Raw genomic sequence first — 19055 nt, forward strand, 5'->3', positions numbered from 1 at the left:
CTTGCGTTTTGATTTCTTCTGTTATGATCGTGTTGTAGGCACTCGTGCTAGGATCCACTGTATTTTGGGCAAAAAACAATTTATCCACAGTCAGTTTCCTTCTGGACTCTAATGCACTTGCCGCCATAGTTGGAATCATTGTTATTTCACAGTCAGGAATGCTGGACATCGAGCGAGCCCGCTCACATTACCATCCAGCTCCCTGCCCCTTTAAGCTGGTTAAACACAGTCCGATTTAAGAACGGTAAGCCTCCTGGAAACCACGTACCAGCTGCCAACTGCCTCGGGTTAGATGTCTCCACAGGACTGTGACTCACCGATTCTCTTCGGAATTGCGTTTACACCGGGCGTTTTTTCTTTCTTCTCCCTCCGGGATTGCTACGGAGTCTTGCTGTTCAGTCCGCCGTAATTATTATTATTATTATTATTTCCTATACAGTTGATGAATACTACATTGTACCATCCTTTGGATGACTCATTATGAATTTGTAATAATGAACAAACCACATTGATGAAAACGGGATAACCGTGCTCTGAGGGCGTATTCATATATTGGTGGAACAATACGAGTGGGAAATAATGAAAAACTTGATAAGCATGATGATTAAATTATCGGTATCATAATCTTTTTTACGCATAAGATAATGAATTATGTGTAATGTATACTGATGAATTGGTATAGAGAAATAATGCTTTAATGCTGTTATCACTTGTTCTAACCAATATTTTATCCTTCCAAAATGGCCGATACGTTTACCTTACCTAGCACAGCACCTAGTGTGAGTCCTATGTTTATGTTGGTATTTGTGTACATCATTTGATTTAAATTACTTACGTGCACTTAGGCTCTTGAACGTGATCAAGGCTTAACCGTTGAAACGCGTTGTTTGTTTGCCGCAATAAATCGTTTTTCACAGAAGGATGGTGTCCGAGTATCTTTTTGATATACGAAAAAGATCGCTGAAAGAATTGTTTGGACTCTCGGTTTCCAAACTCGGACCACCCGAAGACAGCTTTCTAACTAGACCGGGGATTGTGGAGTGAAATATATATATATATATATATATATATATATATATATATATATATATATATATATATATACAGTCACTGTTGCTCTCAGAACGAACAAACTCTGCACCAATATATTTCTGCAAAAGTGTTTATTTACACAACAAGTTTCAACTTCACCCGAAGCCTTGTTCACGTGTAATGTGCACATGCAAACGGGTAACTGATAAAGCTTAGCGGGTGGTATGAACATCGACAAAGGGCAATCCACAGAGTTTGTTCGTTCTGAGAGCACACAGATTTTGCGAGTGTAAAGATTTAAATCGTATTACCACAGTTGGAATGAACTGTAAAAAAGTGTAAAATCAAATATCGGTTTTGATTTCAATGCTGTAAAAAGTTCAGCTTTCAACTGTGATTCATTTGATAATAGAAGCTGTGGAAAGTAATTACTTTCAAGATGGCACGCGCCATACGGCTTTCAGGACAGCCCTTGTTTGTTTCCATTATGGAATGTTTGATGCTTTAAAAATGGCGCCGCCCAGCACATTGTTTGTTGACATTGACGAAGGAATTGCTTCCGAAACGCGTCTGTCTACGAAAAGATTAAAACACCGCTGAGCTGAAGTTCCGTGAGTGCTGTCTTCCTTTTTGCGAGCTAAAAGGATTGTGAAACATCTATATGATTGCGGCCACCACCACAATACGGCACCCGCCCGCTGAGTGACTCACGTATTTTGGTGCAATAGGAGCAGGATATAATTGACTATAGCACCGTCCTGGACTAATGAAAAGCATTGTGGAGAAATTCACTGCTAAACGGAAACAGCAATTTGCCAGTGCTTGGGCTGAACCACGAACATCCCGGTAAGCCGTAGCAACTGCATGCGCTAGCTGTATTGTGTCCAAGACAGGGCGAGGGACTCACAGGAGAGAGCGGTGTATACGTAAGGTGAAGCCCGTAACCGGAGCTCCACATCAAACGATCTTGCTAACACGTTCAACGTAAAGGAGCGCAAGGAGGCGGCGGCTGACATGTTTAAGAAAAACAATCTGGACAGGAAACACATTGACGCAAAAGCAACTAGCGATTTCCCAAACTCGCTGATAGTGCAATATACTAAACTGGAAAGACTCTATGAGAGAGACGTTCGTAAATGGTGGAAGGCCGCCTCACTACAGAGCTATATAGAGGTTGATAGAGTCCCCCGGGTTTTACGAATATATACCATTACAGCGTACGAGAACCCAGATCTGCTAATATTTGAGGCATGTTATATTGAACACAGGTCCCTACATGTGGACAGAATGAATTGCAAACAAATAATCAGAACACCTAATAAGTGTACTGTCTTTTGTCCAGCCGGACAAGAAGTTTTATTTTAGCGTTCAAGTCAATAAAACAAAGATGTAAAGACACTGAAATAACAAGTGGGCACAGCCGTGACCCACAACATACAAGACAAAACAAGGAAAGCAATGGCCAAAAGGGCAAGGCTACAATAAGTCTGTGTACTTGTATTCAGTATTTACAGACGCGAATTTTCATAACCACAACTTTGCATTTTTACAATATTTCAGTATCATATTGCATAAGGGGTTTTTTACAGGTCGACGACGTTTCGATGCCTTATTTAATTATGGGCATCATCATCAGGACAGAGAGATAATCATTGTTGTCTTATTACACACATTATTTTCACTATGCCTTTCTGCATTACTGCGAGCATGGTGGAACTAATTTGAAGGGATATAGGAGCGATTAATTTCACTCGTAGTAGTATCCAAAACATCCTTATCCGAGAGTATCTCGTCTGTTTCCAAGGACTGGCTAGAGCGTGATAGCTTGATTTGTGAAACTGGCAGCTCTGTGGCGGTTACAGCAGTCTGGTGCTATTTGAGGCATGGGCAGCACATACAGCAGTCTCATGCAAAGGCATGCTGGAAATTCTAGTGCAATTCGTGTGGAGTGACAGGGACAAAGGCCTTAAGGAGATCGAAGCCCTGGAGGAAGATCTACAGCAGAACGCCGACAAGGAACAACAGGAACATCTGAGAGAGGCTATGAAGAAACAGCTTGCGAAATATGAAATAAAAATCAAACAGCGCAAACAGGAAAAGTTCAATCGAGATGAGAGGGACTATGCAATGGGTAGAGTTCTCACTTTTGCGAAGAGGTTTGAACAACCACGCACGGAATTGGTAAATAACAACAAGACATCTGCCAATGAGCAACCACCCAGGGTAGAAACCTCTGAATCTGATATAATTGAAAACAAGCAATCCGCCGATGAAACAGCGGGCCCTTCTGGAAGACCATAGAACTCTCCTTTTCAACAGCAGTTCAACATCATCCGCCAATCGTGGCTAAGAGGGGCAAGAGCTAGCCCCCACAGGGAGAAGGAAAACCAGAAGGGGCAGCCGGAAAAGGAAGGGCAAAGCCCAATCAAACAACCAGAGTAACTCTGAGCAAGAGAGGAGGGAGATGGTAGCAGAAAAAGATCATCTAACCATAATTAATCTATCCTCAAAAGTCCTACCGACCGCAGAAGAATCGGTATTGAAACTGGGGCTTACTTTCTGCCCGCATAATCGCATGAAATACACTCAAATAAGGATCGACTTGTTCAAGTTTGTTCGCAAGCTAAAACTACATAAATTCTCCAAATTAAGACCTACCGTAAAGGAAGCCAGATTCCTAAAATTACAGAAAAAAGACACGGATTAGCTCACTGTCAATCATTTGGCAGCATTGGAAATACTTGAAGTCCTACATCAGGAAAGTGTAATGGATGTTCCACAGCAGCCTGTGGCATTGACCCAACGAACCAGGCGAGTGGATGTGGAGCAGGAAGCACCTACAAGTGGGTTGAAATTACCATCTCAATTCCTACCATAAATGCCATCTGATGCTAGAGACACTTTCTCTGACTTAGTGATCAAAGATTTGATTCAACTGAGAGAGAATAAAAAATCTTTTGAAAAGCAGGATAACCTCACCAGAGCACAGAGAATGGCAATAAGAAATCTAGAAAAGAACAAATCCATTATCTGTAAACCCTCAGACAGGGGGGGGGCATTGTTCTACTATCTCGGGAGCAGTATGTGGAAGAAGCACTGCGACAATTGAGGAATCAGGAATGCAACGAGTTGATGATAACAGAAAGATATCAGGAGAGCATCCAACAACTCAACATTCTAATAAAGAAATGGCATGAGAAACAAATGCTGGATCTGGATGGGTACTTATTTTTTAGAACAACTAACCCAATTTTACCCACTTTATATCATCTACCTAAAGTGCATAAAGATAGAGACAAACCACCAGGGTGACCAATAGTTTTTTTAATGGGGAGCCTGACTGAAAATCTCTCCAGGTTTCTAGACCACATTTTGTTTAAGGCAGTTCTTGGTCTGAAATCATATATCAAGGACACTATGGATTTCATTGGCCACATAGAGGCGTTAGAATGGCAGCCTTCTTATTGTCTAATAGTTCTAGACGTTACAAGTTTATATACCTGCATTTATCACTGGCAAGGTTTACAAGCAGATAAATATTTCTTGCAGAAACATCCTTTGAAATTTGCAAATCAAAACAGCATGCTGCTAGAGTTAATTGAATTCTGCCTGTTTAATGACATCTTTCTCTTTCAGGGAGACCTTATAGGCAGGTCTCGGGGACGGCCATGGGCACCTGCTTTGCCCCCAGCTATGCAAATTTATTCGTTGGCTGGTGGGAGGAGCAGGAGGCCTGGGCCCGACAAACGATAACTGGACCACTAACATAGTGTTGTGGTATAAGTATATCGACGACCTTTTTCTTGAATGGAGCAGTTCAGTAAGTCAGGCAGAGGAATATGTGGCACATCTAAATAACAACAAAGTAAATCTATGATTCACAGGAGAGATTAGCTTGGTGGCAGCTAGCTATTTGGACCTGAAAGTAGAAATCAAGGATGGAAAAGTCACTACGGCCTTATTCAGGAAACCAACTGCTGGAAACAGTACGCTGCATGCGTCAAGCAGTTATCCGCAAAAACTGAAAAACAGCATCCCCTATGGGGAATTTCTTAGATTGAAGCGGAATTGCTCTAGAAAGTGTGATTTTGATTTGGCAGCCAAAGATAGCCTCAAACGATTTACAGCAAGGGCATATGATCTAGGTCTCTTTAGAGAGTACCCTTAAAAGAGTAGAACTATTATCTAGAGAGGATTTATTCAAACAGAAGACACAAAGAGGGGAAAATGGCAAGTTTTGGCTGATAACTACTTTTTCCCAAGATGCTGACACATTGAGGAACATAATGCAAAGAAATTGGCATGTCTTGAAAACTGATACCAATATCCAGGCCGATATTCCGACTGCCCCCTTGATCACCTTCAAAAAAGCTCGCTCATAGAAAGATAGCCTGGTACACAGCCACTTGGATAACATCTCAGCGAGGCAGGGAACATTGCAAGAAATGAAGGGATTCTACCCCTGTGGAAGGTGCAAGGCGTGTGCCTTCAGCAGGAGGGCACTATCCTATGAAGTGAAGGGCATGAAGGAAGGCAAGAACATCAATAAATTCAAGACCTGTCAAACAGCACACGCAGTCTACTGTCTCAAATGCCCCTGTGGACTCAGATACATAGGGAGCACGATAAATTGTGTAAAATTAAGGATATTGGAACATAGGCGGGCCATTGTGAAAAAGGATTTTAGTTATCCTGTGGAACGCCATTTCTCAATTAACCACAAAAGCAATAGGGATCTTCTGCAGTACTTTTGTGTGGACTGTGTACCCTCGAGTATAAGTGGAGGTGACAGACTATTAAAACTAAGGAGGCTAGAGTCCTGATTTATTGTGGATCTGCAAACCAAGTCCCTTAATGGACTGAATAGTGGGGAAGAATTGGCAGTACATCTGGGAAGCTAAGCTTCTGCAAATCTTTTAAAATGACAAGTTTCATGGTGATATGATTGTCTGTTGAATTGATTAAATTTGTTTTTCTTAAGCAAATTTATATTGTGACAAGGCCGATACACAGCTGTATTTAATATGGAACAATGCTTGGGCGAGGAGCAACCTCATGACAGAGGTTGTAATTGCAGATCCACTGCAAGATTTAAATCGTATTACCACAGTTGGAATGAACTGTAAAATAGTGTAAAATCAAATATCGGATTTGATTTCAATACCGTAAAAATTTCAGCTTTCAACTGTGATTCATTTGATAATAGAATTTGTGGAAAGTGTATGCTTTCAAGATGTTGCGCGCCATGCGGCGTTCAGGCCAGCCCTTGTTTGTTTCCATTATGAAATGTTCGATGCTTTAAAAATGGCGCCGCTCAGCGCGTTGTTTGTTGACACTGACGAAGGAATTGCTTCCGAAACGCGTCTGTCTACGAAAAGATTAAAACACCATTGAGCTGAAGTCCTGTGAGTGCTATCTTCCTTTTTGCGAGCTAAAAGGATTGTGAAGCAATATATATATATTTACAATATATATATATTTATCAATAACATAAAATCCTTGAATATACCCATTCAAATTAAATAAATAATGTAAACAATTTGCAATTAGAAAAATTTGGTAAATTTTTTTTACACATTAAAAACATTAATAATTAAAAATATTATAATTTCAAATAAATACAAACATATAAATATAAGATATAACAATATAAAATATATTATAACATATAAAATGTAATACATGTACAACTATGCAAACTAATATAGTACCTATATAAACAAACATACTACTCCCAATTCATGCAATGCAAAAATGATAAAACTGGGTAAAATTTACAAATCTCCCTCGTCTAAATGCAACAGTAGTGAAAGGGCTTGATTGCGGCTAGGTAATATTTATTATAACCATTCCAACCAGTACAATAGTAGGGAAACTATTGGAGCGTGGAAGGGAAAAATGTACTATTCCCACTCCATTCAGTACAACAGTAGGAAAAGTGTTGGATTGTGGAGAGGTAAAATGTACTATTCCTACTCTAGTTAGTACAACAGTAGGTGAAGTGTTGGATTGGGGCAGGTAAAATGCACTATTCCCACTCCAGTCAGTACAACAGTAGGTAAAGGGCTGGATTGCAGAGGGGTAAAATTTACTTTTCACACTCCAGTCAGTACAACAATAAGGAAAGTGTTGGATAGCGGAGGGGTAAAATTTACTATTCCTATCCAATAAGCACAACAGTAGTGAAAGTGTTAGATAGTGGAAGGGAAACATTTACTATGCAAAACTCCAATAAATGCAACAGTAGGGAAAATTCTGGATAGGGGAGGGTAAAATTTACCATTGCCACTGCACTCAGTACAACAGTACCAACATTTTTGGATAGCGGGAAGTAATATTTACTACAACCATTCCAGCGAGTACAACAGTAGTGAAACAGTTGGAGTGTGGAGGGGGTGAAATGTACTATTCCCACTCCAATAAGTGAAGCAGTAGTGAAAGTGTTGGATAGCGGAGGGGTAGCTTTTCCATTCCCATTTCAATAAATGCAACAATAGGGAAAGTGTTGGATAGGAAAGGGGTCAAATTTACTTTGGGCAAAACTGACTATTCCCACAGCAGTACTTAAAACAGTAGGAAAAGGTTAGGATAGACGAGAGTTAATATTTACTAATACCAATCCAGCCAGTACAACAGTAGGAAAAGTGTTGGATTGTGGAGGGGTAAAATGTACTATTCCATACCCAGTCAGTGCAATGTTAAAAACAAACAATGTATATAAAAAAAATAGAAATATGTTGTAAAAAATACAAATATATTTAATATTGTTTTTTTAAATAGAAACATATTACAATGTTAAATACATATAACAAATACCTGCAAATGTTATTTTAAATAAAATACACAAATATTTTTCATAGAAACATTTTTATTTAGCTGTAAGCAAAGGGCCTGTCTCCATCACGGGAGAAATAATGATCCCCGGCTGCGCCTGACTCCAACATGGCGCCCATGTTGCTGTAGCTATGGGAGGGACAGTGTCGACCCATTCCAGCTGATGACCTACCCCCTGGACCACCAGGGAGTCTCTAGATTGCCCAAAGACTCAATCCTGGGAGCTGGCTTGTGTCCAACAACAAGGGGCATGAGCATCACACACCGCCTGACCCTAAGATGGCTGCCACTGATCCCATCTCGTGAAGGTGGAAGTCTTGTGGCTGAATCCAATCGTCCCCTCTAGGTCCTGGGCCACCGATCCTCTGGGAAAAGAGCTAACAGGTACGACTGGGAGGTTCTGGAACCACTGGAGGAACACTGAGATCACACAGGAGTCAGATACTGCATCTATGCCACACTGACCTTTTGCCAGTTTCTTTGTGGCGAGGCCGGAGGAGATGGCGGATTCAAGATGGCGCTATAGCCGCTCTTCGGACGGTTTCCCTGAACCGGCGCAGGAAGCATTGCTATTGAATGCATATCAAACCCACAGTAAGTCTTAGCTTTCCAGTAATTCCGGGAAGGGTGCTGCCAATTGATCTTTGACGATGCCCCCCGGACTGGAACCCTGAACATTATACACACCACGGAGCCAGATCAACATGGCCCATGCTTGGTCGAACTTTGAGGGAACTTTTCATTGGAACTTTTACGATGCCCCCTGGGTGGATACCAAAACTGATTGTACTCACCTCGGTGCACAAGCAAACTTGGCCGATGCCCGGTGGAGCAGTCATATCCAGCTATAGAGGAGACTGGCCCTGGTTTCACCCCCTCGGCCGTCACCTACCCAGCCGGTCATCTGACATGATCTTGCTCGTTTCAACCTTGTGTTTCCTTCCGTCCCCCTCCTCCGCCCTTCGTAATTCTTTGATCTAATTGACGTAACTGTGCAACCTGTAACTCGCTGATCCTCATGTAAAGCGCTCCGATACCTCGGGTCTAGCCAACGCTATATAAAACTTCTGAAATAAATAAATAAAAATTTAGAAATTAATTATTATCAAAGCAATATTTATTACATACATTTAATTTATTGACTTTTCACCTTATAACCCACAAAACTCACAGCCTGCACCTGACACTTAACTTTAAAAAAAATATTTACATTATTATTATGTAAATTAATATGAATTATAATTAATGTACTTCCCATAATATACCCTTACAAAACACACAACACACTAACAAAATTTCTCAAAAAATTATATACACAATTAACATAATAAGTATTACATTAATAATTAATATTAATTTAAAAAAGTATTTAATGAATTATTAATGAATTAAAACTAATTTAATCCCCATTCGTTGCCCCTATAAACTCCACAACCCACACCTACATACAATTTAATTAAACAAATAACATAATTAATTATCAAATAATTAATTATTATTAATTAACAACTATTAAGTTGTTCAAAATAAATTACTTCACACCCTTTACCGCTATAAACCCACACAACTGGCCGAAAAAAGAAATTACACAATTAACATAAATAATTAATAATAATTAACAACTAGTTATTATTAATCATCAATAAATTACTTCCCACCCTTTACCTCTATAAACCCCACAACCCACACATAGGGGTCTATTACGATGACGGGCAGACTTTGTCCTCCTGCCACAGTAATGACAAAAGGGACCGCCCGCCATATATGCGGCAGTCCCGTGATGCAGATTAGGATGCGCCCACCACACAGGCGGGCGCATCCAGCATTTTTTACATTGCGACTGGCAGTGCTTTCTGCAGCACCCGCTGCAATGTAAAAAAGGCATGTTGTGCATGCCTATGGTACCCCCCATGTGCACCCCTCACCGCCCCACCACCCCACCACCCTGAGGGCCTGCAACTGGTCACCACATGCAGACACCGCATGCCTTTCCATGGCGGCAACACCGCCATGGCAAGGCACATCCCCGCCTACATTATAATATGGATAGCAGTGTTTTGCAGACACTTCCACCATATTATACCCCTTTTCTGCTTGGTCGACTCGTCGATGGACGGAAAACTGGCGGAGGGTCTTTCCGTCTGCCGGAGTCCCCACCGCCATCGTAATATGGCAGGGGTAAATGGTAGGCGGGCAGGGAGGAATGGCAGGTGGATCACCAACGCCATACGGGCGGTGCGATCCGCCTGCTAAAGTAATAGACCCCATAAAGTTTTCATAAAAATATGAGCAGAATTAACATTATTAAATAACAATCAAATGAATAATACTACAAGAAAAATAAACATTCATTTATTATAATTAAATTACTTCCCAACCTATACACCCTAAAACACACACCCTGCTATGGAACTAAAAAACACAGAATGTAATTACATTCAATTTAATAACTACTGAAAATTTCACAGATATGTTTAAAAAAAATAAACAATCATTATACAAAAATATTACATCATATACATTTAAAATATATACTAAAATACATAAAATACAATATTTTAAGCAACTACATTTCTGCAAATAATAACTTTGATGTTTTAAAAAACGATATTACTTACCTTAAATGGATATTCTTGCTGATGATATTTCCATACCACAATATTTTCCACTCAATATTTTGGTATGACCATATTTTGTACTTGATATTTCGTCTGAATACCCATTTACTGGACAAAGCAAAGTGCTGTTGCTTTGCTGCACATTTAGGGGCCGAATACAAGTTTAACGGTGCGGGGGCCCCACACCTGCGTGAGGACCTCCTGCCTTATAATGAGTTATTTGGTTTTAGAGTATCAAGCTGAAAAAAAATGATGAAATCTTGTTTTTAATAGAATATACATTGATCTTGGCTTTTATCTTGATCTAGTGACTGTGGGTTTACTTCAACCGAAAATTAACTCCTTAGTTACCTATACTATGGGCCCTCTGCTGGTAAATGGGGTGTCTGAAGAAATATCTAATTTTTTGGACAATTGGGTATGGTTAAATGTGTTCTTTTTTTTATGATAAGAGTATTTTTATTTAGTAAATCTATCTTCCTCAGATTTTATTGTATGAAAAGCTTTTAACATATTGTACTTGTATGATCTATTTTTAAGAGATCGAATAAAGATATTTTGATTGATTGAATTATTTAGTCATTGGCAGGCATTTCCTTTGCCATTCCCACGGCGTTGCCTATAAAATAAGCACCACAATGGGAACATCATAGGAAGTTCCAGCACGGCATGGGCTGAAAAGTCCATGCTGTGCTGGAATGTCTGTGCATGCACACAGAAGGGCACATGTTGTACTCCCCTGTGTGCATCCACAAGTTGTGAGGCCCATAGAGGGCCCCTTTATTTCCTCAATGACACTGTTTTCATGGAGGAAAGGCCTCCATGGAATCAGTGATGGTGATGAATGTCGTATTATGTTTGGAGAGACCGCAACATCCTGCCAAGCATATTAATGCCTCTTGACCGATGTGCAACCACCGGGAAATGGCAGTTCCCTGGCGAAGTCAGCGGTTCCAGGGCGGCAAGACCACTCACTAGGGCTGTTATGTGGTAGTTGCAAGACCTCCACCACCACGCCACCTCAAACCTCCAAACTCGTAATGGTGTCCATAGTAGATTCTATAAGAATGCAATCATACTGCTAAGGATATTGCACTGTTTTTTTCATGATCTCAGACCGTGATTTGTGATAAGTATTATTCTCACTTTTAATACTGAGGTTTTTGTTTCCATTTGTAGGTTCTCTCGCTTAATGAAGAGGGACAAAAAAGGTGTGAGGAAAGCACTCATCGATTTTTCCGTCCTATCTGGTGAGGAAAAAAGTGGTAAAATAGATAAGTCTTGCATTTGCAGTCTAGCACTGGTTATAGTAATCCTGCTTTCCATTTTAAGCCGACAAATCTTTCTATGCTATGTTAGTAACATATTCAAGAGCTGGACTGTAATGTCTATTTCTGAGTATAGCTGATATTTTCATTGCACTCTTAGAGGACTTTAAAGTCTTCCTCAGTCTGATCCAAAAGTCACCTCAATATAAAGTTGGTCTATATATACTGGTTACTCCTTAAGGCCAACTATTTGCTGCCTTTGTGTTAGATTGGGCAAGGTTGGCAGGTATTTTCAAAAGAGTTGAAAGATCACTAATACGTTCAATAGAAAATAAAAAATAATTAAAAGTAGAACCCAATTCAGAAACATTTTGTTCTGGGTTTGCATTACAAAAGTTATGCAGACCTACTCGAAATGTGGTTTGGATTTGGATTTCACCGTCTTTTGTGCTGGAAACTTGCCTCAAAGTAATGCAAGGCAGCTAAAAGCACTGTCATGTGTTCCTCTGCATCATGAGGAGTTCACATGCAACATCCCATATTTTTTTTTTTATCCAAACCCTATGTACTAACAATAGTAGACAGGGGCTTTTGCACCAGAAAATAACATCATTTTGAAGCAGACATTTAAAAGGAAAAACGTTTTTATTTCTCCGAACTTGTCCCCCTTTGCATGTGTGCTGCACTGTACAGCACCTATCTAAATTGGGAAAAGTTGTAAAGTTTGTCTAGACACAGTACTTTTCACTGAAAGGACACTCTTCTTGTACACACCCTATGCTAGACTCATGCAGACATCTTTGCACTACAGTTCTCCTCAGCCTGATTGTGCACCTGCGCTAGGGAGAGAGCAGAATAGAGTCATATTCTTCTCGCTCACGCAACACACCACAGCAATTTCCTATCTTGCAATCCCTGTAGGGTCTACAAAACGTATTGAACCAATTCAGTGACTTCTGAGAGTTTAGGACGGGGAGAATCCAGTTGGATAAGTCAATACATTTGACTATCTAGGTATCAAGGTCAACAGTTGACTCACATTGAATCCCACATCCAAAAGAATGGAGTCATGCTACAATGATCTGCTGTTGTTCTCAAAATGTATACAGCTACTACCTCTAGATCGATGTCACCACCAATTAAGGTATATTGAACCAAGGTTCAACCTGCTTCAATGTGTGCGGCCGAAATTTGGGGAATGGATAGCGTAAGAAATGTGTCCTGAAAGGAGACTAACCACTTGAGGTTCTCTATTCAAACTGCCATAAAGTGTTCCTACTTTACCACTTTGTTTGATAATGGTCCTAAGAGAATAGGGGACCGAGTCGCTTTTAACCTTTGATTTTTCGGGTGAGACTGTGGTCAAATACCCGAGACGGTCTTGTATTGAAATGGCCTCTTAGAGATTTTGAGCAGATAAGCCCTACACCCTTCTGTGGCTTGTTCATCAATAGGGCAACAAGAGACATTGTAACTGTTGCCTTTTTAGATAACGAGCTGGAACAGTGGCCGAGGAAAGAAGAGCGGATGAAGGAATGGTGTTATTATTTTAATTGGTGTGAAAGAGTAATACGTTTTAGTGTTTTGAAAAACGGGTTTGCTTGGTATTGGTGTTGTTTTCACGAGGGTATAATATTGTTCGACATTTTCTGTTGTGATTTAAATATATGTTTGTCTGTGTGTGTGTAAGTAGGTCTGATGAAGCACATGAAGTTAAATCAAGGTAATGTATTACATAAGGCATTTAATTATGGTTTTACAATATTATATGTTGTATGCAGGGCCAGTTGAATTATGCAACTCCACATACGGCACAACAGGGAAATGTTGTATTTGTATGAATTTGTCTCACATGGACCCTTCTCGACTGCTCTCTACATAATGTACAAAACAAAGCTATCTGCTCTATGTGACTGTAATGGATCCCCCCCAAAAAATAGAATGTTACATGCAGTACAAAGGAAATTTCCAATACTATGCGGAAGGTAACTAACCATCTGTCATTTGTTGACTGCTAGAGTCATGCATTAAAGAGTTGTACATTTTGCAGATATGGTGAAAATACATCCAAATTCATCAACCTGAAAAGTGATTTTGTCGACCAAACTAATATAAATGTAATTCAGACGTGAAAAAGACAGTGTCCTAAAAATAATTGTGTTTCTCTATTCATCCAAATTCTTGCTTAGAAGACAGGTACTAGGTTGTACCTACATTTGGTGGGCATTGAGCTTTTTGGAGGTGCACTAATTATGAACTTCTGCTCCAATTTCGACATGGATTAAGATTGGCACCACCAAAAGTGATTTAAAACAGAATAAAACCCCTTGGAACTGAGAATACTTCCATAGTCGTAGTATGTGACACTGAAATCTCAAATCATTGGACATCTACCATTACTGATAAGACTTGCTGCTACTTGCCCATCAAGGATCTCCCTGCACCCTGTCTTCCAGTGCTTAATTTGAGCCGGTGGTTTCAGGGGCTGACCACCGGCACTTAATTGTCAACACCAGCACTTATGATAGTCTGCCACATGGTGGTGCTGGTTGTCTGCTTTGAACATGAACACAACAATTATTGTTTAGTCATTCAATATCCATTAAAAGTGACTAATACCTGATTGCCAAGCCAATGCTATGGGCGCCTGGAATAGTCTGTATTGTCACACTTAGAGGTGAGAAGGTTAGTAGTTGTGTTGGTACTCCATTGGTAGTGCTTGTAGTGACAATGGGTTGTGCAAGCTGCAGTGGCCCCTGACGTAGGCCCTGTCAAATTCAAATTGATATATATACAGACAAAAAAATAACAGTAGTGCTTTTGTGTCCCCAAGTGAAATGGAACCATAAAACAAACTGTGAAAAACATGTAACGGGTACAGCTTGGTTTCCACAATTTTTTTAAAAGGCGACCAAAGATTAACGTAGTAATGATTCCAGCTTCTGTGTACAATAGTCAGAGCTGTGTAAACGGGTTCGCTTTCAAAAACAGTTGACGGCGTTTCGACCCTTTTACAGTGCAGGGTCTCTTCAGGACCAGGGGATATGGGGACAATTTGATAGCGACTGTTCAGCCTAGGGAGAAAGTGAAATAAGTGAGACACCCGTAAAGTGACAGAAGAAAAGGGAATACTCACACGGGGACCCGGTCAGGCGCCCCCGTATGAGAGACGAACTGGTGGGCTGACAAACAATTTTAATCATAGGTTGCTCAATCGGGGTAGTATTACTCTTTGGAATGAATCTGTCAATTCGAACTGTTCCAGTCTGGTTACAATGTCATTGTAACCAGGCAGACAACTGGAGCAGTTAGAATTGACAGATTCATTCCAAAGAGTATTACTATCCCCGTGGCATAATTGGTCCCGCGGCTGGTACAATTAAGTTGAAGAATCTGCTCCATCACTACTGCACTAAGTGGGGGTCTTGTACTTTTGCCATCTACCATGATTGAGCAACCTCTCTCACTTTACCGGTGTCTCACTTATTTCACTGTCTCACGAGGCTGAACAATCGCCATCAGATTGCCCCCATATCCCTTGGTCCTGAAGAGACCCTCCACTGTAAAACGGTTGAAACGCCGTTGACTGTATTTGAAAGCGAACCAGTTTAACAGCTCTTACTATTGTACAGAGAAGCTGGAATCATTACTAAGTTAATCTTTGGTCACCTTTTAAAAAAATTGTGGAACCCAAGCTGTACACTTTACATGTTTTTCACTGTTTGTTTTATGGTTCCATTTCACTTGGGGACACAAAAGCACTATTGTTTTTTCTTGGTCTGTGTATATATCAATTTGAATTTGACAAATCTGATAAAAAGAATTAATGTGAACTTGAAGTCTTCAAGGCCCTCTTTCTTTCTGACATCACCTTAACCCATTTTTTGATTGCGATTGTGCATTTGATCATTATTATACATTAGCCTAACTTTCCACTGGAACCGTTGTTTCTGTTACATACGTTCCCAGAATGAGTGGCACCCACTATTGACATGGCCCATTAGGGTTACAACTGAAGCCAACTGCTTTATCTGCTGAACTGATTCAAGCAAAAGAATAGACCTTTGCCTTGACTTCTTTCTTCCTAGGTAAGGGACTAGGCAAAATAACCAGCACTCTACTTACCTTACTTCTAAATCACTATTTCATGGTCTACCTGTCCACCTTCTCTTCACAAACTGAGATGTTCACTTACTTTATACGACAAGAGTAGTGGATTTCATATACCTCAACACCAGTAACCACTTGCCCTTGAGCCTAAAGACACACAATTGATGGACGATATGCAGATCAAATCAAAACATTCACCCCCAGTCAAGAGATCTGGGTTAAAACCATCATTCTTTTACTCACCATGCAAACCCAGTTTAGACCTGGACATATGCAAATCAGACTTGACCCTGTGCCTCATGGGAACAGTCCAGCCCTAACTGCCAAGCCAGGTTCTCCCTGGACCGGAAACAAAAATCCTAGGACCAGTTTCGGGGTTTCACCCATCATCAGCCAGGATAGCTTGAATCCAGTGGCACAATGAGGCTGGGACCCATGTCTGGGCATACCCGGCGCACCTAAGGGCAAGAAAGCAAAAGACACAAAATTGATGGACGGAATGCAGAACAAATCAAAACATTCACCGCCAGTCAAGAGATATGGGTTAAATCCATCATTCTTTTGCTCACCATGCCACCCCAGTTTAGACCTGGCCATATGCAAATCAGTCTTGACCCTGTGCCTCATGGTAACTGTCCAGCCCAAACTGCCAAGCCAGGTCCTCCCTGGACTGGAAACAAGCATTCTATGACTGGATTGGGGTTTCACCCCTCATCAGCCAAGATAGCTTGAATCCAGTGGCACAGTGAGCCTGGGATCCACATCTGGGCAAACCGGGCGCACTTAGGGCGAGAAAGCAAAAGACACAAAATTGATGGACGGAATGCAGAACAAATCAAAACATTCACCCCCAATCAAGAGATCTGGGTTAAATCCATCATTCCTTTGCTCACCATGCCAACCCAGTTTAGACCTGGACATATGCAAATCAGTCTTGATCCTGTGCCTCTTGGGAATAGTCCAGCCCTAACTGCCAAGCCAGGTCCTCCCTGGACTGGATGAACACCAAATGGCCTGTCCCTCCTGACACTCTTATTGTTTCTATTTTATATATGCAGGCAATGTAGTGGTGTACAATTTCTACTCCCACTAGCCCACTATTTTTAGGCCATTCATACCTGTACATGTGTCAGAAACTATCAAGGTACACACAGGAAACAACAATAAAATCGTCACAATACCATCACCCACCAAAACTTTAGGTGGAAAAAATGTGGGGAAAAGAGTGAACCCCTCACGGAAGAACTGCCAATGGGGTTTTCTGGCTAACAATTGCCAGTATACCCATTTATCATCATCGGTGACTCACTCTTATAATAGTGGAAAGGAAAGACAAACACAAGAAAAAGACCAACAACATAAAACAGTGCTTTTTCTTAACATCAGCCACACAATCTGTTGAATGTTTTTCCATAGCAAGTCAGCTTGAACCCTTGCTGCTTAAGTGTGCACATACACCAACCCCTAGTGAGAAATGAAAAACGTGAATCTCACACAATTAAAATTGAAGAATTCACTGGCCACTCCTGGTTTATTCTGGGCTGCGAGTTCTTCAAATTAAAACGACTCACACCAAGTAACATCTTGTGTTAATCATTGTCGCCAACATGTTTCCCTGGACTGGAAACAAGCATCCTACGACTGGTTTGGGGTTTTACCCCTCATCAGCCAAGATAGCTTGAATCCAGTGGCACAGTGAGCCCGGAACCCATGTCTGGGCAAACCAGGCGCACTTAGGGCGAGAAAGCAAAAGACACAAATGTGATGGACGGAATGCAGAACAAATCAAAACATTCACCCCCAGTCAAAAGATTTGGGTTAAATCCATCATTCTTTTGCTCACCATGCCACCATAGTTTAGACCTGGCCATAGGCAAATCAGTCTTGACCCTGTGACTCATGGGAACAGTCCAGCCCAAACTGCCAAGCTAGGTCCTCCCTGGCCTGGAAACAAGCATCCCAGGACTGGTTTCGGGGTTTCAACCCTCATCAGCCAAGATAGCTTGACTCCAAAGAGAAATACCCGGAATCTGTAGTGTGAGGGTGCCCCTGCATGAGCGGGACACCCCTACAACCTTTGGAGTCCATTCACCCGGTTGTAAGTGTATCATCCATTATAACATATAGAGTGACCATGCATCATTACACGATGACCATCTCTAAACTGCCTGTAACAAGCCGTGTCATGTTTGGTATGAAACATGTTTGAATCATACCCCACACTATAAATGGTATGGGAGGTATGTTTCCATGCACTGGAAAGCTCCTCCGGGAGGCCCTCAGTGCTTCCAGTACCAGTTTTCCAGAACTGGACAGCAAGCTAGGGCTGCTGCCGGCCAGAGACAAGATTCTGCCCTCCTGCTGTTGAGCCAAGCTCGAGCTTGGGAAGGCAGAACAATAGGTACTGTGTCACAAGGATGTGTGACCACCTCCCAGATACGGTTTAGTGTATTGGGACAGGGTGGGGGCACTTGTCAGCGCCACTGGGACTGCTTTTAGGGCACATATGGTGACCTTCTTGAAGAGTCTTGTTCAAATCAGTTCAGGGAGCTCTTGGCTTCCGCTCTGGTGTGAAACTGGACAAAGGACATGGGAGTATTCTCGCCACTGTCCAGACCCTCCTCTGGGAGGGACCCCTGAATCGTCCCAACCCTTTCCCAAGGGTACTTAAGGGCTTACCTGCAGATGGGTCCATAGATTCGTCGTGCGACAAGATCCAGATCACATACCACTTCAAGTTTGACCGTCTGTACCTGGACTTCTCTTTGGGAACCAAGACTGCACCGGGGAAGATTCCTGCTGCTCCTGGTCTCATCCCTCTGCTGGTCTTCAGCAATGTCTGTGCCCCTGCTCCATACAGGTTCTTCACCAGGCCTGTGGACATCCAAGACACCCGAAGGAATCTCCCTTGGAGTGAAGGAGTCACTCCCCTGCATCTGCAGGCACCGCAATGCAGCTGACTGGTCTCCCGATCCTGGATTCCGAAGTAGCGTGAAAGGCTCAGCAACACAGGTGGTGGGTCTGCAACTCCCTCAAGGCCAGCACTGTCTTCATACCACATTTGAGGCCAGTATCCCTATTCAGAACTGCTGGAACAGAACCCCTGTGCACTGCATTGCCCTGCCTTTGCCAAGGCTTGTTGGCTCTCTCCTCCAGAGATCTTTGGGCTCCAAGAAGCTCCAACCTCAAGCAA

General features: G+C 41.6%; 1 protein-coding gene across 1 annotated transcript in view; it reads left to right on the forward strand.

Moving 5' to 3' along the window:
• The window catches only part of LOC147685430 (SEC14-like protein 5), a 1171342-nt gene that overhangs the window by 754026 nt on the left and 398261 nt on the right, over positions 1-19055 (forward strand). The window contains exon 10 of the mRNA XM_086941333.1: positions 11664-11734. Within this exon, the coding sequence (XP_086797459.1) occupies positions 11664-11734 (71 nt within the window). The remainder of the gene's footprint in view (positions 1-11663; positions 11735-19055) is intronic.

This window comes from Lissotriton vulgaris, chromosome 10 (assembly GCF_964263255.1).
Source record: "Lissotriton vulgaris chromosome 10, aLisVul1.2, whole genome shotgun sequence".
NCBI lineage: Eukaryota > Metazoa > Chordata > Amphibia > Caudata > Salamandridae > Lissotriton > Lissotriton vulgaris.